This window comes from Calidris pugnax, unplaced genomic scaffold (genome assembly GCF_001431845.1).
Source record: "Calidris pugnax isolate Ruff unplaced genomic scaffold, ASM143184v1 scaffold44, whole genome shotgun sequence".
Classification (NCBI taxonomy): domain Eukaryota; kingdom Metazoa; phylum Chordata; class Aves; order Charadriiformes; family Scolopacidae; genus Calidris; species Calidris pugnax.
Window position 1 is genome coordinate 36,599,621 of NW_015094506.1, and position 22,637 is coordinate 36,622,257.

At 37.0% G+C, this 22,637-nt stretch overlaps 1 protein-coding gene across 5 annotated transcripts in view; it reads right to left on the minus strand.

Annotated features, from left to right (window-relative positions):
* Positions 1–22,637, minus strand: part of GRM8 (glutamate receptor, metabotropic 8) — a 351,962-nt gene that overhangs the window by 37,839 nt on the left and 291,486 nt on the right. For all 5 annotated transcript variants that reach the window (XM_014964101.1, XM_014964097.1, XM_014964098.1 and 2 more), the window contains one exon: positions 17,751–18,686. In XM_014964101.1, coding sequence (XP_014819587.1) covers positions 17,751–18,686 — 936 coding nt within the window. The remainder of the gene's footprint in view (positions 1–17,750; positions 18,687–22,637) is intronic.

A 22,637-nucleotide genomic window follows, 5' to 3' on the forward strand; every position in this document is an offset into this window, starting at 1 on the left:
ATGGAAGGACTGTGGTTTATACTTCCCAGAATAGTAGTATCATAACCATGCTACAGTGCATCCTGGAATTATATTTTGCTATACCTGAAAATGGAACTTTTCTATATGAATGAACAATTAAAGATTCACTGAAACTAGAATCCCACCTTTCTCTCCCTAATTGGTCTCTTGCTAGTAAGTTCTTTGGCACAATTAGCTCCTTTGCAGAGTATCATTCTCAGAGACAACACTCAGTAGTTCAGGGGTAAAACCAATGGTCATTTCCAAAGGCATTATGAACAAAGCTTTGACAAATATGCCTGTCTCCATTTTAGACAGTTACTTTCTGAGCAGGAAATGAATTTATAAATTTCTCATGCTCTCATGGTAAAGGACCCATGCTACAGGGTAAGATTCCTGTTACAAAGAGTTAATTCTCATGCTGTATACCCTCAAATTACTTCAGTCACTTTGAACTTAAAAAAATACATGAAAAGGTAAAAATTATGTCTCAGTTCCACAGATGCACAACACGGGACCCAGAAGAGATGTATTTTTACGTGCCCTATTGTATGGATGTAGCCATTGTGGTTTCTGTTCCTGCTTTGCTCAGTATTAAAGACATAGCCAAGTATTGTATATCAGAGATCTTCCTTGATTATTTCTTTTTTATTTCTTTTTTGTTGTTGTTGATGATTTCTTCCCCATTTTTTTAATAAGGAATATTTCCTTTCTCTACAAAGATTTCATGCTAATAAAAATAAAATTACACAAAGTTCAGCATCCAAGTGATCAACACTGTGCCATGTCAGAGTACTCTGCACCACAGAGGCACAACATTCCCCAAAAAGGTTGTTTGCCACCTTCAAGTCTTACTGTGGACAGTTTTATACTGATCTTAAAAAGGGATGATAGGATTTAGGGTGCTGTGCTTACTAATTTAGATTTGGTCCCCAGTGGTGGGAGGTCTGCAGTTCATCTTTAGACACCCGTGTTTCTGTAAAGGTAGCCCAAGCTCAGAAAACTAAATTCCACCTGACCTTGCAGTAAGCAACATGGCTCTATGAAAGCTTTATTGGTCACATAACAGTGCTGCAACTGTAGACACACATGATAGCGACTGACCATGTCGTAGGGATACACTGAGGTCCACACTCAGAGGTAATGTCTCCTGGTCTTTTCCATGAGTACTTCTCTCAAAGGTACTTCAATCTGCTCAAAGTGCTATGTAGAAGTAGCTCCTCTAATTTGTATAGGAATCGTAAATTCTATCTTGTTTTGCACATACCCATACTTATCATATGAGTTCACTGGAACATGGCAACCTCCTACAGGATAGGATAATCTTTTCTCTTAGGAAAAAGTATCAGCCAAATCCATAATAAGCTTACCAGATGTTTCTGTCGTCAGTGTGTCACAAGAGACCATGCACACATTACCCACTCCCCTCAGAATTTATAGTACGTGATCTCTTTATGCAGCTATTCTATTCTTCCTCTTCTCCTATTGTGCTCCATTTTGGGTTTTTTCATATTCAAAATTTCAGCTTGAATAGAATTTATACTCAAGAAAGGGTACAATCTGATGTTTTCTGCTCTTTCCCTTGCACTTTGAAACAACTGAAAAGAAGAGGAAATACTTTGGGAGCTACAGAATCTGTGTCCCAGAATGCCAAAATTAAGCTTGCATAAAAGCTTTAATTATGAAAACACCACATTTACAGAGGGTTTTCTTTTGTATCTTTGTCAACTTGCATAGATTTTATTTTGAGGAAAACAGAAATTCATTTACTATAAAAATTAACTGAAAGCAGAAATAGGAAAATCAAAGTATCTGAAGTGACTTCATCAGATAACCCAGTACAGCACACATGGCTCTTTGCCTCCTTTGAAATGTCCTATGGGATATGAGATAGTATGTAACCAAAAGGAACTCCACACTTCTTACTAATAAATTAAATCTTTTTTCTTTTTTTTTTTGGTGTTGGTGTGGTGACCTGTTCTGTTGGACTTCAGGGTACCAAATTAATTCCAATATCTTGCTGAATCTCCAGAAGCGTATGTTTGAATTTGGCCCTGAAGCAGTCAGGCAGCTGGACCATTGTAGGTCCCTTCCAACTGAAATTATTCTATTCTATTCTATTCTATTCTATTCTATTCTGTTCTGCTCCATTCTGCTCCATTCCAGCTCTTCATGTAAAGTAGTCATGATGATCATGTAGTAATGGCTGGTTGGATCACAGCATCAAATGTAGTTGTAAGTAATGTTTGCTATATAACTCCCTTGCATGCCTTGGGTATGTAAGTATATCTTAAAACACATGGATTAACCCACTCTTGAACTCAAGAAAGTGGATTCCCGTACTTTAAATCCACACAGCAGCACACAGAAAAAATATATTTAAACTGAAATTTGAAAGTAGAGCTTCAGGCATGGACTTGTAGGTGTACTAGGAAGAGAGCTGAAGACCACTGACCTGGCACCCTCCAATGCTGTGAAAAATAATCAGGATCTATGTACAAAACAGCAACATTTTCTGTACAGTAATCAAGTGAAAGTCTGGCCAAATTTTCAGGACAATGATTCCACCAAATGTCCTACTCATCTTGATCAACATTATAAGTAACCCAAATGTCATTTGCTGAGATTTTATTCAATATTCCCACATATAATTTTCCATCTACTGACAGGTAATTTCTCCTCATCTGCATATTCAAAGCAGAACATACAAATAAAAAGGTAAGCCATTACTAAAATTTTCTCCCTAAGCACTGTCCTAGAAGACATCTTATGACAATCTTTAGCTAGTCATTCATTCTCTTTACACAGAAAGAAAATACAAGAAGGTTGATCAATGGAAACAGAAACTTGTCTCCATAAACATTCCAGAACAGCTACTGGATATTTTGTTTCTTCTCAAAGTTGTTCAGTAATCTTAGAGGGCAATCGAATATATGTAACAGTGGGCATATTGAATCAAAAAATAAACACAGCATTAAGGTGCTGGACATTGCATGACCTGTATATAACTACTAGATATGAAATTGTCAGGATTAGGAAATCAAGTGCTATGTGGCTGGATTTAAAACAGAATATTCAAATTTTCGTAAAGCAGCATATTCAAATTTTAGACTTCCAGCCGTTCCAAACAACCAACTCGTTTTCTTAAGGTTCTCTCCAGCCTGCTGTCCAGAACTGCTCCCTAAACACAACCACACCACTGTTTGTTAAAACGTTTCCTCATCATTTGTTCTGCATCTGCGAAATGCTTACATCTCCTGGTAGATAGCTGTTTATTCATCTGAAATAAGCAGACGTGATCTCTGAAACTGCAGACAAGCAGATTTTTAATGGACTGCAACAGGGGATGACTTGTGTAAGTGAAGGAAACAGGACAACCAGACCCGTCTTTGAAAATTACATGTAGTCTAGTTCCCTTAATGTTCTTTGACAAATCTAGGTACTTTAAGCTTTTAGGAAGCAACAGAGTTTTTTCTTTTCTCTTTGTTTTTTAACACAGGTATCACTCACACCATGTAATTAGATTATGAGCAAAATGCAGTCATCATCTGAATAAGAAAACATGTATGTTCAAACCTCTAAGGAAAGAGTGCATGATTCTTCAAAATAAGTGAGAGGCCTTGGTAAAGGAGTAAAGAGAGAGTGAGTGAGAGATATGAATTGTTGAATATATTGAAGAAGTGATTTCAACAATCAGTTAATAAGGCATAGAGTGTGGGGTCTCTGTGAAATATCCTTCACCCAAGTCGATGGCTTTGTAGGAGGAAGAGTATTGTTTACCAGAGCTGAAAAGCTAGAATAAGAAAAAATGAAGTCACAATCACAGAGTAAATAAGCACTCTGATGCTTTGAAACACACCACTGCTGGCTAACCTGACAGGTTAGATCTAAGTTACTTGCTTATACTCTGTCATTTTAAACAGCATGAGAGTGCTAACTGCAGTAAAAATAGGTCTTGGCATTGACTCTGAGGCATTGCATGTGTTGGAGAGGTGCCCACAGTTTCATTTTGCAACCATAGGGGTCCAGTCTTTTGTCAATGTGTGTGCACAACTTCTTTAACATTAAGAAGAAAATGTGTGTTCATCCATGGGCAAAGAGGTACAAAGAGCTTGTGCTAGTATTCACGACACAACTAAAATCAGGTGTAATCCTCCTCATTCTGTACATAAAAAGTCTAGCATAGTTTTACAAAAGCTTTTATTTCAGCCATTATAGGAGACAGAAATTACTAATTATACTTATAGTCAAACAGTGTTCTTCATGTTCACATTCTGTGACATGAAACTGACAGCACTTAAAAATCCTTTGCCACAATTAAGAAAAAAATCCATCCAGAGTAGATCTTCAGCCTCTTGTCAGTGTTTTGAAATAGAAAAAACTTTACCCAACAGACAGGTATAGGAACAACATTAACTTATATCACGCAGAAGAGGCCTGTTCAGTTGCAGTTTTGCAATTTCCTTGTATATTTTGGTGACCTTGAGAGAAGATGGATATAGACAAATGCTAAAATGCCTGGCTGAATGACATTTTCAAAGCAAGTGCAGCTGGAGGAATGCCAGCTGGCAGTGCTTCCCTCTAGCCCACAGTCTAGCATGAAACCTGCCCGAGTACCGTACAGAGCTACATGGGTACAAGAGAAAGTCCAAGAAAGGAAACAGTCAATGAGATCTGCTTCTTACATCCCTGCCTAGGAGACAGGAGGCAGCACACCATATATTTCTCTTTCCTGTATCTATGCCTCCTTCATCCTTACAAGCTTTGACTGTAGCAATAAAGCAATATATGACACTGTTTAAAGACATAATGTATTTAGCTTTTTTCCTGTTTTGGATGTTTAGAAAACCAGACCTGCCTGCATTTTATTTTTATATCATTCTCCAGGAGAATTCAAACACACATAGGGCTGTTTATTAAAACAAGACAAAAGTACAGGATAGTCAGCTCAAGACAAAGCTAAGTCATATACAATTGTTACTTTAGATAAACAATGAAAAATACAGTATCAAATTCCCCAATTACATTATTGGATAACACAAATGTGCAAAATTTGAACTTATACAGAACCCTTTAGAAAAGTTTCTAGCAGTTTGGAAAATAGATGTGGTACATACAGAGGAAGGATTAAAGGAAGATTTAGCAGCAGTCGGGCCAGTGACATCAAAGGTTTCTTGACATCATTGGCAAAACTTCCATTCACTTAAACTGGATTGCGGCTTTACCTGAATCTTTCAGAAATGGACCCCTAAACAACAGAACTAAAACTTGGATAGATTTGAGAATGCTGGGTGTAGTCAGAGAAAGAATGAAAGAAGGAAAGAACGAAGAAAAAGAAGGAAGCAAGGAAGGAAGGAAGGAACTATTTTGTATACAGAAGTTAGAATAAAATTTTGATAAATTTAAGAGTGAAATTAACAAACACTAATAGCAAAAAGCCAACATCAATGGCAGTGAGAGAGAGGAGGAAGAAACATAAGGCTAAATGCAGGGCCTAAGTACTAAGTTACACAAAAAAGAACTAGGATTTCAGGTAGCATGGAAGAAAAGTGGCACTGGCTGGAATTACTGTCCTATCTTGGAAAAATTATAGAGTAAGCAAACAGGGGAAAAAGAGAAGAGGATATAAACAGTAGCAAAAAATGAAGGTTGATAAGGACAAAGGTTATGTCTTTGGTGGTGGTTGGAAACAAAGAAATTACAAGCCTCATTGACAAGGCAAATAGTGCAGAGGGAATAGCAGAGAAATTTCCATTTCGGAAATCTGGAAACCTTGATAGAGATATGTGATCTTTGTAGGTCAATAAAATTTTATGCACTATGATGGCTCAAAGGGATAGAAGGTGATGTGCTCTAGAGGAAGCTGCTTCAGACTGTACCATAATTTGCATTGTATGTGTAGGACTTCTTCTAAAGCATCATTTAAGTAGATCATCTCTTAAGGAAAACATATGGCGCAAACAATTCCCTTACAGAGACTGTTTGAAAAGCAGTTTTGGGCTTTGGGACCAATTTCTGTATCATGCCACATTGGTTTGCTTGTGTCTTTTTGATGACTAGATTAGGAGATAGATGCTTTGCCTGCTGTGAGCTCTTCTGCTATACCTCACTCAATTAGTAGTGCTAGCCTACTAGAAAAGACACTTGCAAGGTGTCATGTGTTCCTCAGCTTCAGAGCTAAAAAATCTTTTCTTGTATTTGCTATTGAACACTGTCTTTTAAGTAGTTTCCCGTTTGTCTCTTAAATCTTCTTCTGACCTTGCTGTTTTGTAATTGGGAAATATTGTGCAGCACCTGTTTGAACAGCATTCACAATACCTGTGAATACCTGCTGTTATTCCATCTGAGTTCAGTGGAGTTAAAAAAAAGACAAACAAGCCCTGTACCTTCCTTTCCTTCATTGTTCACCTATTCTTATTGCACTTATTGTACAATATTGTATTGTACTTATTGTACTTACTGTAAAAGGAGGAAGTTTTCTGTAAAAAACACCAAATTTATACAGGTGCTGTGTCATCAGTTATATTGATGAGCCCAATAATATCATTTTGATCCCATCCATACATTTCAAAATATCAAGTAATCATGACCTTGATAATCACCATGAAAACAAACATTTGACTATTCTACTAGGGCTTTGCTTCTGGTAAACTAAGTGTTTATGAAATCACTGTCAAGTCTGGAAAGGACCATTTTAGGACGAAAAAAATTCGAACTGTATGTATACATACTGAAAATTCATGTCTCAAGTTAAGAGGATATTTCATAATTAATCCATTTTTAGCTGGATTACTAGGAAAGAAGATAACATTCTGCTACTTTTAAATTCTGACACTCTTGGCTTAGCTCATATGGAGATCTCTATTGTCATTTTATCCTTTTTTAAGAAGCTTCAGCGTAAACTGAATGAAAAATAAGCTTTCAAAATATATGTGTATGAGCAATTAAAGCCTTTGTTTTGTAAAAGGTGGTCATATATGCATTGAAAATATTGCTTTTGTTTGGCCTTTTAAACTAATTATTCTGTTTTCATGTAAGAAAGAGCTTAGAGTTATGTAAAATAAAATATTTGTGCATATTCATTGTTAACAATCTAATTAAAGATTTATTCCCATAATGGATTTAGTTTTGCTTTTTTTAGTAAGTGTAAAGTTCAGTAGTCTGTTTGAAATCAGACTTCCATCACTTTCTGGTTCCTATAATTTCCATTTTTATAAGATATGAATTTAAATTTCACTGTCCCTTATATGAAATTTCAGACTTTTATTGTATTTATCAAATCTGTTACAAATTTTATCAGGCTTATATCTAATTAAGTTTCTGAGCTGTATCTTGTATTTTTATTGGATGCCAAATTTATTGGCATTTTCTCATCTACACAAACAATGACAATTCTTAAACAACAGAATGGTAATCAGAGGCTGAAGCACACATCAACATACTGTACTTTACATAAATAATACTTTGGCTGACTTATCACAATTGTCCTTGAAAATGTTACTAGTCTAAAGAAAATATAGGGTAATGGGGCTTTGATTAGGTGCTGATCATGAGTCAAGTTCCAGATGTGGCTTTTGACCCTATCTCTCATAACATCCTTACAGGTAAGCCTAGCAAGTGTGGGTTAGATGAGTGGACAGTGAGATGGACTGAGCTGAATGACAGAGCTCGGAGGGTTGTGATCAGTAGTTCAGAGTCCAGTTGGACACCTGTAGTTAGCGATGATCTGCAGCGGTCAGTACTGGGTCCAGTCTTGTTCAACATATTCATCCAATGACCTGAATGAGGGTACAGAGTGTACCCTCAGCAAGTTTGCTGATGATACAGAACTAGGAGGAACAGCTGACAAACCTGAAACCTGTGCCGCCATTCAGCAAGACCTGGACAGGCTGGAGAGTTGGGCAGAGAGGAACCTAATGAAGTTCAACAGGGGCAAGTGTAGAGTCCTGCACCTGGGGAGGAATAACCCCATGCACCAGTACAGGTTAGGGGTTGACCTGCTGGAGAGCAGCTCTGCAGAGAGGGACCTGGGAGTCCTGGTGGACAACAGTATCACCATGAGCCAGCAATATGCCCTCGTGGCCAAGAAGGCTAATAGCATCCTGGGGTGGATTAAAAAGAGTGCAGCCAACAGATTGAGGGAGGCCACATCTGTAGTCCTGTGTCCAGTTCTGGGCTCCCCAGTTCAAGAAAGATAAGGAACTACTGAAGAGAGTCCAGTGGAGGGCTGCAAAGATGATGAAGAACAATCTCAGCCTACGCAGACTGGATGAAAGACCTGGGTCTGTTTAGCCTGGAGAAGAGAAGACTGAGAGGGGATCTTATCAATGCTTACAAATATCTGAAGGACAGGTGTTAAGGTGATGGGGCCAGACTCTTTCCAGTGATGTCCAGCAACGGGACAAGGGCCAATGGGCACAAACTGGAACACAGGAAATTCCATCTTAACATGAGGAAAAACTTCTTTACTTTGAGGGTGACAGAGAACTGGAACAGGCTGCCCAGAGAGGTGGTGGAGTCTCCTTCTTTGGAGATATTCAAAACCTGCCTGGATGCGTTCCTGTCCAACCTGCTCTGGGTGAACCTGGATTGTCAGGGGGGTTGGACTAGATGATCTCAAGAGGTGGCTTCCATCTCCTACCATTCTCTGATATGTGGTATGTGATGAGCTTGTACATGTATTTTTTTTGAGGCTTAGACTATGCACCTCAATTTACCAGTCCACAGCATTTTATCATATTTGTAAGATCAAAATCTTGATAGTGTTATGAAACCTATGCAAAATTGTAATTATTGTAGTAGGATATAAGAAAGATGAGAAGCTAAATATCTACTCAAAGCTAAGCTAACAACCAGTTTAATTTGTTTCTTCTGTCTTTCATATGTGTGCTTACTTCTTTTCAAAAAGGTAAAAGCACTGTTAAAGCTACAACAGAGGCTATTTTTGTACAGCTTCCAAATTGGCAGGAGCTAGCAAGTACAAGAAGTCTTACAAGAACATCCCAGAAAGAGTTCCAACCCAATTTCTAAACAGTGTTCTATTTAAAGATTTTCTATTTTTCTTAAGAAGAGTAAAAGCGTAAAAGAGTCACAATTAACTTCCTATTACCCATAGATATATTTTTTCCCAGTATGTTATTATATCATATTCTTAACTGAAGAAAAAAACCCTCTTTCTGTATGTTTACAAACATATTCAATTCCACTTTCAGTAAGTGATAAATTTACTTAGGATATTTTTATACAGTTTGCGTTATCTCTAGTTTTGCTTTATTCAAATTAAACCAGCCCTTCCCATGCCCCGGGAACTTAAGAATTTATAAAGTGCAAGTCACTTAATTGTTTTGAAGAAATGTCTGAAAGGAATGGGATACCCTCAGGCTACAGGACAACACTGGAGCTACTCACTGAAAATTTCATTGGTCAGCAACACATAAGCCTGCTCTGGTCTCAATCTGAGACCAGATTTAAGTCTGAAGTTAAAAATTGAATGAGTCTATAGACACATATGCTTCTGTGAGGATGAGGGTTTTTTTAGGCATCTGAGTCCAAAAATTGCTATATATCCCTTCATTTTGAATGCAGAGTAATGGAGCGTATTGAATACAAAACAAAATGCAGGAGCTGCATTTGCCTCAACTAATTTTTTTTAATAAGGTCTCATGATGTAACATTTTATGTACATCCCTTGAATCCCAAAATCCATTCTTGTCACATACAGAGAGGCTTGCAATAGGTCAAAAGAAATACACTTGCTTTTAATAAACTGTTGAACAGTTTGTGGTCCTCTTCAGCTGCAATGTGGCTGGGCACTAGCTGTCAGTGCTTGACCATCAGGGCATGAAGCAGTTGACAGCATGATTAAATTCTAACATGTATTATCTACTTTTTCTTTTTATGCAAAACCATCAGTGACTCTGATGCTGTCCTGTGCATAATAATGATATAAAGGACCCTATCTCACAGTTACAGTTGTAGGCGAAACACAATCATGACAGTTTATAGCACTTTAATATCAACAAGCGATGCCTTTCTTACTGTGCAAAGATCATCTAATACAAATGGAAGGATTTCTCTTTACCTGCACGTGTTAAAGACACTGTTTTTGGCACTCAACAAATAAGAGCCAAAAGACTGACATTTTTATGAGGTAAATCTGATTTCTAGAAACACAGTAGATAAGGCTTTTTTTTTTTTCCAGATTGTCTCTGTGAAACATTCGTGGTCTCTCACAAACTGTCCTCTGTGATTATGGATTATTCTTTTCTAAATTGGATGAAGATGGCAGAGTTGTTTAGCTATCTGTGCTTCACAAAACTGTTTCTCCTGCTCAGTTAAAATTAGGTATTTATCACAGAAGCCAGCAAGTAGCCAAGAAGGTCTATTTAAAGTTCTCTGGCAAGTGTTCCTTCTTTGTATACCTCTTAACAACTCCCTGACATTCCCCAGGATAGGGCAGTAAGCAGATCACAGGCTAATTTAATTTTTCTGGAAGGTCTTTTCTGTCTCCTCCTTTCCCAAAGACCCTGAAGCTATCATTCATCATGAGGCCAGAAGCAAACATGTCAGACAAGCAAAACGCTGGTGTTTTCCATTATGTGACAGCTGCACATCTCTTCAATGTACACAACTAGGTACGCCAGCTCAATGCTTATACTGGAACAGACATGCAACCATGCAGAAAAGAACAGACTATACAACCTTCAAGTGGACACATGAGTGTCTGACACTGAACTGAAAAAAATGGCTTTATATTTTACTAAATAATCCACTTCTTTCCTTGAGAAGCTGGCATTCTCTCTCTTCCTGATACCTCCTAATAACCTTATAATAAAAATCAATGCTCAGTGTACATACTTTAAGTGTTAGTAGCTTAATTAATATTAAAGTAAACAGAGAAATGAAATTACAATGTAAAGACTGTAGACACATCTTTAAACAATAAAGTTGAGTCTTTAAAATTATGTATGAAGTCCTTCATCCAGCAAGCAGAACACTTGCTGAAACTTGGTATAAACAATGCTGAATAACAAAAAATCTAAAGACAGGCTAGAATTTAAAAAGTAAATGCATTCAGCCCTCCCCAAGATTTCATTGAGTGGGTGGCACAGTCTGAAAGAAATCTTCCCCCCTGCTTTCACGCACTTTAAGCAGGCAGGTCACACCTGCACATCATAAGCAGGCAGAAGCAGAGGACCTTTTGTCTTCAGTCCAAGGGGACTTCAGCAAACCTTTGCAGATACATTTCATCTCAAAATAACTTGAAAGAACTTGGGAGTTTTGTCTCTTCTCCCTCTAATTGTTTACTTCTGGAGCAAAGCAGCGAAACAGGAGAGCAGATGTCTACCCCCACAAAGAATGCTACAATCTTAAATCATCAAGATGAGCCTGAGCAGCATGTAAGTGAACCAAGCTCAAGACATCTTTTTGCACAAGAGACTGACTTGGTTGACTACAGTAATCCCTTCTGATTTCTAAATTAATCTAATGCAGTTTGGATAATTACACTACATTACAGTTTAACCTCTAAGAAAGTCAGTACTTGGCCTGAAAACTGGTCAGAAATAATTTCGATAAATGTTTTATTATATGCAAGTCTGGCATTACAGTTAATGGTCAATTCAGATATTTTTCAGTTTAAAAGTTGTGAAATCATACTTTTTCAATATCAAAACTGCTCTTCTTCCAAAATTCAATTCAAACCCAAAAAGATAGAAAAGGCTGAAACTAAAAAAAAAGCTTTCAAAATGCCCCAATATTTTAAATGACCAAATCCATCATTTTTGTCTCATTTATTAGCTAATGAGCTTTTTCAGAATTTTCATTTGTGCTTCTCGTGGGAACAGAGAAGCTTTTCCTAAGAGACAACTTATGGAATAGGTTCTCACAAAGTGACTTTTGAAAGAAAAGAGGATCTCTACATTTAACTGGTTTCTCATTAGGGGCAACTTTTACAGTTTACACAGTCACACTGGAGAAGTATGACCACTGCTTTGCCCTCTTGCAGCAGCTCGTGGAAGGCTGGGGAGGGAAAAACAGCCATTATTTGTTCAGCCAGTGGGTGGACCCAGCAATGTCTATGACCTGCACGGCACTGAACTGAATATCTTCACCAGCTGGAAGGAAAAATGATGCCTTAGAGATAAGCAAGAAGCAAGGAACTTCCCTCACAAAGGGAAAGGGAACATAAGAAGATTTGGTAATAAACTGCAATTCAGTCATACTCTTGTTCACGTCTTTTTCCCATTGCTTCTACATGAGAACAACAGCAGAACAACAAAGTCCTAAATTCTGCCAAGCATTAGGCCACAAACCCTAGAAAATTATCAAATTTAGAAAAAAAAATAGCTGATTAAAAATTTACACTTGAAAAAACATGAAATGAGAAAACACTACAAGAAGCTTCTCCTTTGTTAACATACACTTCCTAGTGAAAGAGATGAGACAATCTGGTGAATTTTATCTAAATTTCTATGTTCCAAAACATGCAAAAATTCAAATACTAATACTTTTTTTATAATCCTGTAGGTTCTCCCATATTCTAAAGATTCTAAAAAAAAACGAGCAATAGCACAGAAATTGAGTTTTGAACAGTGATATACTGCTGAATGCAGGAAGTATCGCTTCAGTAGTCTTCTAACTTTGGATCCCATAGTAATGAAAATTAGAAACTGTTCCAAATATCCCTCAGACTAATCCTCATGCTATTTACAGTGTTGGCACTAAATACTCTAGTTTAATCAAGTCAAAGTTTATACATAAAATGGAAGAAATTCTAACATGATGAGTTGTCTTTCTGGATTTTTTCCTGTGATGTCTACTGTAAGGACCACCTGCAGAGCTAGATCTCTGAATATGATCAGGATTAGAACAGAATGACTTGAGGTGGGGAAAAGGCTGAGTGGAGTCTGCTTCATTAACTGAGGTGTCATTAAGATGCTTTTTTTTCTTGCAGTCACATACATTTAGTCAAGAATTCATAACATAAATACATTCGTAACCCAGAAAAAAGGTGATTTGTGTAAGTTTTATAGAAATACGAGGACGTAAGGAGTCTCTACCCGAATTGTTATTAGTAGTTGTTTTTTTAAGCTACAGAACATATCTTACTAGGCTGACGAAACTACCTCTCCCTCTCACTGAGAACTAAATATCCTCCTCTTGAAAACTACAGCAGTAGTTTGCAAGTCAAATTAATATCGGAATATCCTTAGAATTGTTTCTACCTTCTTTTAATGTTACTAATAAACAGCTGGATATAAGCATAAGATCCACATGATCAGTAAATCCAGGATGAAAACAACTGGAATAGTAAGATCATAAGGATAATAATTTATGGGAAGATTTCTACCATACATCACAACTTGTTTTGCCTCTATTGCAGTTACAAAAGGAGAGATAAAACTTCTCAGAATAAGTAAAAGTACATTAAAATTTATCTGCCTTATTACATCTTGCAATTGCTTCTAGTGGAAGGGGAAGGGAGAAATCATTCAGCATTTTCTATGGTCCTCTTTCCTTTCCAGAAAGTGCAACCTCTTTTCTTTCACAGTATGAGGTATAAGTATTCATCTCCTCATTCAAAACAGTATTTCCAGTTAATATAATAAATTATGTCTTTATTATCTGTGAATGAACACGATTTATCCACCTTTTAAATCTGGTAAAAGGAAGGAAATTTTAAAAGTTCAGTTTATCAAATAGGGTTGTACTTTAGACAGCCATCTGTCCTCTGCTGGTTTTTATGCTGTCTGCTTTTGTAACTTAATTTTACCCAGAGGTTCATCAAACATGTGTTTTAATCAGTCAGGTAAATTCAATCTTTTTTTCTGTGGCATCGCAGTCACCATGACATTTCAGACATCTCTATTCCAGATGATCCCAGTACTTCCAGTCCTTTGCCATGTACACGTGCATGACCTAGATAAAGGCTATATTCACAGAATGCTTTCTCACAGGATTTCACTCCTTTCCCTCAAAATCACCTCACTGACATTTACACAAGAGTTGGAAAATTGGTGTTTTATGTCTTAGGGATACATTTTTCATTCAGTTCAATGACACACTGAAATAATTTAACTATTTATAGCAAGTTCCATTCGTAAAACAGCAGCTGTCAAAACAGGCTTATCGTGAACTAGACCCCTCAAAACAAAAATCACACAGGACTTAAAAGTCAGTGATCTCATTGTTCTCTGCAGAACATCTGTAGAAATGACAATCTAAAAATGGCATGTTTATTAGCACAGGGGTTTTATATTCCGCTGCTTGAGATTAAGGACAAACAATAAACATGGAGTTTCATAAAAGCCATCAAACTTGGGTTATGCAAGGTTATTTTGGATTGGTATTTTAACCTCTTGTCAATTGTCCATAGGTTTAGATTATTTTTAATTTTTTTGATACTATACGGTAGTTTTGTCAATTTTTTATTAATCTTAAACTTAAATGTAAACAGAGATAATACACTAGTAGAAAGAGTATCTATTATAATCAACTGTTAAAAATGTTACAGATGTCAAGACTATAAATCAATATATTCCCACCATGTCTTGTCATGTTACCTCAACTTTTACCATGTTTTCTCCTATGGATCTCACACACCATGCAAATTCCGAGCATTTAACTCAGCTGTACTAACCAGCTAGAGACCTGAGGTTCCTCATACGCACAGTGGAGAGAGAGGAGTTTCCTATCCTGTGCTTCACAGCAAGGACAAAGCAGCAACATTCATAGTCTGTCTGTGGAAAAGTACTTATGTGTATTTAAATGCCCTTCATCATGCATCTTTGAAATGTGATGGACACCAATACTCAACTTACAGACTTGTGCCAACTATACAGGCTTATGCTCCTCTAGGTACTATCCAGACTCTCTTAGCAAATTTACACTTTCGGGAATTGATCCCAGGGCCACTAAATGTAAAGGTAACCTTTACATGAGGATCTATGAGTTTTGGATGTAGACAATGGTCCTATTTTTTTTTTTTTTTGTTTATCAGTGACAGTGAAATAAAACCAAAACCTTCTCCATACTCTTTTTACTTAATCTGTGATCATGGAACAGTTAATTGACTAAATATAAACTCTCGTTCAAAAAATTCATAATGACTTCTGCTAATGTTGTAAGCACTACTAATGTTTAGGAAAACAGAAGTTCCTAAAAAAATTTTGGAGAAGTTTTGTCTACTCTTTATTCAAACAGAGGTGTGTCTAAAGCTAGTGGTTCAATTAATTGATAGTTGGAAGTAGCAATTCCTGGAAGTACCAGCTTATACTGGATGCTATGTTAATTTTATTACAGTCAAAAAAGGACCATTGCTTTTAAATAGGACTTTAAGCTCCCCAGCTAATTGCTACATTCTCTCTGAACAAACTCAAGCCATAGAAAAAATAATTTCAAGATTCTAAAATCAACTACAAAGTGAGTAAGCACCTAACAAAAGCCTAAGTTTATTTTCTCTTTCATTTCTTTCATCCTCAAAAAAGATCATAATGCCAATTTTCAAATAAGATATTCTATAATGTATTAGTTTGGTTTTAAAATCCTTCTTTTGGAAGGATTTACATTAACTGAGAAACCTACAAGCAACTCTGAGTTTATTCAGATAACATATATGTGTGTGCACCGAGATATTATATTTTTGTCCTATTCAGATACACAATTTAATTGTATAAATACAGGAACTATGATGATGATGTCCATAAGACTCAGTGTGGAAACATGCTTTTATTTGCAGCAAAAAGTAGAAACACTGTGAAAAGGATTACTTGAATTACAGAGCTACTGTATTAGCATATTAATTTGGGTTTTTTTGCTCCTGAAAGTCTCTATCTGAAGAACAGCAAATCATTTCAGAAAAAAAAGGCAACTAAGAAATGAAATTCAGTGTTAGAAGCTGTGTGATTTTGCATACTTTGTGTGTTCAGTGTTGGGTTTCATAAATGAAATGTAAAAGAGGTGTTCATTAAACTTGTTAGAGGTCAAAACAAAATCATCCTTTACTACAAGCTATAGTGAACTAGTGACGTAAATCAAAACTCACTGCATAGTCGCCAGCCAATATTTTCTGTGTTGCAATACTCAGAAATAAATTTATTTTGTTAGAGCTACTTGCCATAAAACTGACTGGCCCAACCGGTTAAAACAAAAAGTACTGCACATTTATACCACAAAGTATTTTTCTGACTTAAGTCTACACATACAAAAAAGTCAGAATTTAAATACAATTAAGCTAAGCATCTTTTCCTATATCAAACAGGATTTTTTATCTTTACTTGTATTTTGCCATAACCTTGGTATTCACTTCCCCTGACAATCAAAAAAGCCATGGAAATCAAGCCTGATCCAATTCAGCAAGCCCGTTACTTCAGTTTTTAGTGAGGAAAATGTTTTTCTGCCACGCTCTCTCCTACATAGAATTCGTCTGCTTGAATTAGCAGCTATTTTAGCAAGCTGTGTTCTCTAATATGTAGGCAAGTGCCCTCTAAACCAGACATGTATCAAACCTTTGCACATGTTGACTTCTCCAATTAAATTAAAATTTTTATTTTAAAACATTACAAAGAGCACCCACTAGAAGAAAAAAAGGAAGGAATTTATGTAAAAGACTGATGGCTTTAATTTCTTAAGATTTTCCAAATCTCACAGATTTTCAGTTTTGAAGATCGATGCTGGTATCACTGCTCCTTCCTACCTAAATTGTCATTTTCACTACTATCAGCTGGATAAAAACTCACACAGTCGACATTTACCTCTGCCTTCCCATTAGAACTGGGAGAAGGAGAGTTAAATGTCTGACATAGAATCATAGAATCATCTAGGTTGGAAGGGATCTCCAAGATCATCTAGTCCAACCACCATCGTAACTCTGACAAAAACCCATCACTAAACCTCCACCACCATGTCAACCCGTCTTTTGAACACCTCCAGGGATGGTGCCTCAACCACTTCCCTGGGCAGCCCATTCCAATGCTTGATAACACTTTCAGTGTAAAAATTTTTCCTAATATCCAGCCTGAACCTCCCCTGGCGCAACTTGAGGCCATTTCCTCTTGTCCTGTCGCCTGCGACTTGGGACATGTTTTGTACTGCTCACCATGACTGATATCAGGAAAGGTCCCTGCCAATTCAACAAGGAATAACAGATATCTGAGTATGCAACATTTAATTTCTCATTAAAAGATCAGGAAAATTATATCTTTTTGCTCTGAGATAATAATTAGGGAATTACACTTTTATGATTTTACATACACTTCTTTCACTCCTTTTATTATTATTTTTAAAGTTATGTGTCAACCAGAAAGAACAGTAATTATTTTCATTCTGCCCAAGCATTCTTCTTCATTATTTTTGACAAATGTAAGTTGATCTTAGGCTTTTGAAATGCAACCATTTTTACCAGTTGTGTGGATGATAACAAAGATTTATAGTGCTTCATGTAACAGGCTAGAGCATCACTGAGGGGTAATAATAAACGTTAGAAGAAACAGTCATATAAGGATATATTGAGAAAATGTCAACATTATTATGCCAGCCACACCACAATCACATTCAGTTTCTAGTGTTAAAATACAGGAAACCCACCTTTTGAATCCTATATTTTATTGTCTGTGAACTCTGAGAGTTTTTTTGCAATTATCATTCAGAATTACTCATTTTAAAGAGTGAAAATATTGTAGTGCTATAAGTAATGCAAGATGAAAATAGAAAAAGGGTAGTATTTGATTTGTAAATTTATCATCACTTACCTTCTCTGCTGATTGGGCCGTACCAAAAAAGATTGGAATAAAAGCTAACCAAATTATGCAGGTTGTGTACATAGTAAATCCAATGGGTTTTGCTTCATTGAAGGTCTCTGGAACCCCTCTTGTTTTAATAGCATAAACAGTGCATGTGACCATCAAGAGAATACTGTATCCAAGGGAACAAATGAGAGAAAGATCTGAAATATCACATTTGAGAACTCCCCTGGCATTTTCTGGTTCAAGTGTCCTCTGCTCTCCATAGTCTACGATGATATGTGGTGGATCTATAGCAAACCAGATGAAGACTCCAATAAGCTGCATGGATATGAGGCTGAAAGTGATCACCAGCTGGGAAGCTGGACTAATAAATTTGGGAGCTGTGACAGATTTTTTGCCTTGTTCAAATATTCTGTGAATCCTGTTTGTTTTGGTAAGCAAGGCAGCATAGCTGAAACACATGCCCAGTCCTAGAAAGATCCTTCGAAACGAGCAGACCACTGTATCAGGAGTCGCAATCATTAAAAAAGTAATGGAGTAACAGAGAAAAATCCCAGTCAAGAGCACATAACTGAGCTCCCGTCCAGAGGCCCTGACGATTGGTGTGTCGTTGTACCGGACAAATGTCACAATCACAAAGGTGGTGGCAATTATACCGAGAATAGCTATGAAGACTGGCACGATGGCCCAAGGCGAATGCCACTCCAGTTTGATTATAGGGATAAGCTGACAATCCGTACGGTTGGCGTTTGGTCTCTTATTGATGGGGCACAGTTCACAGTTGAATTCATCCACCTGGTAATGGTACCCCTCACAGCGTTCGCAGTGCCAGCAGCAGGGCACTCCCTTCACAGTTTTCTTTCTTTCCCCGGCTTTACAAGGCAGGCTGCAGACAGATGCTGGATGAGTGTGTTGTCTATTAGCCCACTGCATGTCTTCTACCTGTGGGTATAAAAAATTAATGAGCCTTCTATTTTCCCCCCATTTATAATATCCTAATCCTGGCCACAGGTTTGTCATAAATCACTACATGCTGACAGTACAAATACAGTTTACCATAATAAGAAACCTGTTTCTTTCCCTTGTATTGACTCTATAAAAGTGTTAAATGATTGTGTCCAATAAATCATTCATGCCACAGGCTTGATGAGTGCCATTAGTTTCTATTTACCTCTTTGCTGCTGACCAAATTGACTTCAGTAAAGATATTTATTGACTCCAGGCTAGTTTAAAAGCAAAAAACGCTGTACACAGTGCTTTAAAAGTTAATCACATGTAAATATAAATAAAAGTAGTTCTCAAACATTTAATTACAAAACAAGACTATGTGGGTTTCAGATGAGTTTCTGGTACTGTAAAGAAATAGATTAAAATCTCCTTGCATCAGCTCTAGTGCCAACAAAGAGTGCCAGAAGAAAGACCCATGATGCCACCTATCCCACAAATGTGGATATTTTATATTTTTCCACTTTCCAAGTCTTGAAATGCATAAGAGACTTTTGTTTACATTTCTAGAAGACAAAAATGAATATATACTACTTTCTGAATAATAATGGGAAAATACATCACGGCCACTACTTTAGTCCTCCCAATTTAAAAAGTCCAAGGATCTTTTTGTAGTACAGAACAGATGCACACAATGCTGTCTTGTTTTGGAAATCACAGATTTCTCCACAGCAGCGCATTAACATAATACACTTTTTTCATCAATTTATCTATTCTTCCTGCATACCCTCCAAATAAAATCTGAATAGGAAACTCATGGATTTAAAACATCTCCTGCTTAAAATTATCCCTCAGTTTGGTCCCAGCTCTCCTTAGCCCACCAAAACTATGTTCTGCCAGAGGTCATGCTGAGTGAACCAGAGCAGTGCAGGGAGCAAAGAGCTATTTGTAGGCACCAGAATTACTTTGTGTTGCTCTCCATGCTCCGCCTTACCAGGTGGTAAGCATTCAGGGACAAAGGATTTGCCTTGCTCTTGCCTATTAAGTACTTAGCACTTTTGATTCATTTGGAGGCTTTATTTATAAGTGAAACAGCAGTAAAAAAACTTCAGGTGTCAGGAATGTTTTCAGTTCCTTCTGGAGGAGGACAGAATGAGGACAGCTTATCAAGAGGGATAATTTTGGCCTCGACAGTTTATTTTTCCAGCAATTTTGAAACAGATTTGAGAAAAAAAAAAAATCACTTCATAATATTGTCGGCCTCATTTGCCTTCCTCAGAGAACTGGAGCACCAGTTACAGCACCACCCAGGGTGAATAAGGCAGCAACCAGCAGCCAGGCTCTATGTCCACTCTTCTGCACAGTATAGAACTTCACTGTTATTCGCCACTCAAAGGGTCAAACAAGGCACCACATAATAACAAGGAGACACAAAATTCGCTCATACAAACAGCTCTGTGAATGCCTAGAGTCACTCAAGGACTTCAGCAGGGTTTGGATCAGTCTTGAACCTACAGAAGTTAACCATATTTTATATAAAGGACTGTGATAATTGCACAAAATGCAGCATTTGGTGACTATATGAAAGGAAATCATTTAAGTAATTAGCTTCCTAAAAACCATAAGAACAACCCAATTGCATGAAACAGCTTTGATAGAGCCCTAACAGAGCACTTGATACTCTAAAAAAAAATCACCTCTATTACAATCTCCTGGTTTTAATCACTGAAATTCTCCAAGCCTGCGTAACCCCTACTGTTTCATCTCCTAGACAAGAGAGAAAACATGTTATGATGAAATCAGTGCGATAGCAAAGACATATTCTCCTTCACAGTGTTGTTAGGAGAATAAATACATCAAAGTTTGTGATTTAGTCAGATACAATGATAATGGGGGCACGAGGAGGCCATGGTCATTAATCCAGATCTGTGGATAAATTTGGGATGACTCAAAAGGAACAGTACTGCATATTTGCCAGATTATAGCACACAATACAGAATCACCAGGAGAGTCCACAACACCTGATCCAGCATACACTTAGAATGGCCTGGACAGGCAATATCTCATCTGGCAGACAGCCTGACAGGATAAAGCTAAGGTGTTCAATATTTTTAACACATTTGAACTAGCAAAGTGAGTTTATACCAGATCAGCATTTAATACCATGAGGCTACAATGTTTCTTATCTGGCATTAAGCATCCTAAAGCCACATTTACTATACTGTGAATCCATGGCTTAGGTAGGTACACAGAATTCCTTTGTGTTTTTCAGAGTTTCTACCTTAATAAAAGAAAAAAGAAAAAAAAATCATTTTATTGTACAGCTACTTATGATTTCACATATTTTTGTCTTGATGGTGATTTCATTGGCTAAAAACATGATTAAAAACTCTTCCTGGTTGGCAATACATTAGAGTGCCTCAGGTTACACATCCCAGGGGCAACAACTGATAATAAATTCCTATTTCTGAAGGTCACTGGTAAAGATTCATATTATTATTTTCATTCTAGTATATCTGACATATAAACAACACAAGACATAATTTCCAGGATGGCAATATAGGGCTATGAATGTTGGAAAACTCACAGTCTAAACACAATTGAATCTTTTATTTAAAAAAAATAATTTTGAATATTAGCATCAGTAGCCGTAAGTGATGGAGTGATTCAAACAAGAACGGACTCTTAAAGCATAAAAAAAATTCTAAATCAATGTAGAGAATAACCAGAATGAATGGCTGGTGCAGGTGCAATTTACGAAGTATACAAATTATGTCTTACAATCTGTCTTGTCTGGATTACTTTTTTTAGGCAAAACACACGGTTGCATTGAGGTTGACCTACATTTCTGAAAAAGCACTTAACAAAAATGAGGTCTCATTCATGAGTTTTTTATTTAATTTTCTATCTAGCAAGAATGGGAAGATATATTCCCAAATAATGCTGGCCAGTGTTTGAAATTGGAGATCCCCTTTAAGATAGTTGCAGATCTGAGAGAATTCTGGCATTGTAGGATTTTACCTCCTAGTGGGAAGTGGGTGCAAAGATGGGATTCTACCATGAACACAACCATCTTGACAACTCAGTTTATAGCTACCTTAACAAGCAACATCACATGGTAAGAGTCAATCTGTGGAGAAAAGGTGTTGGCTCTGAGGACTTGATGTTCACTTTGGTTAGCATTTTAAATTTGAGTCTTGGAAGAAAGGTTATATTGAACTAATTTTGACATAGTTCAGTGAGCTGAACACACTGTGATGATTAAAGAAGGTTATATGTCCTTCTGGAAACCATCTTCTGATTTCATTTCAGCCAAGAGCAATCCAGTTCACATAGCTGGAGACCCACTCCACAATAAGCAAGTGTGCTAAGTGGGGATAATTAGCAGATTTATTTCAAAAGCAGACTCTTGAATGAAACCAAAATGCTAATGTGTGTACACCCTCAGACTACTACTTAGACACTACTGTAATAGAGGCAGAGTAAAGGGCAGGGAAACTATACCTCAGAGTGAGTGCTGCTTGCTTTTATTACATCCAAATAGGCCTGCTAAGGGTGTCCATATATGCAGCAAAGACTGAAAATTCATGCTACTTCTGGTCATCTGGTTAATTTCCAGCTACCCATAACCTGCAGCAGTCTTTGCCTGTATGTGTTATGTATTATTTTGCATAATATAAATGTAATAAGGAAATCCAATATAAGACATAATTACAACAATGGTCTTAAAGCTCTATCAGTTTTTTCAGTGACTGAATGTATATACCAAAGGAAATGGCTTCTCAAATCTGTGCAGAAGATTCACCTGTGTCATTATTTTTCTATCCTTAGGTTATAGGTTATATTGATCCCACTTCTTCTCTGAGATTAACTTTAGACAATAACCGTTAGTAGAAACTGTTAAGAAACAAGAAAGCGAAGGAGGATCATTTGGGAACACAGGCCCAG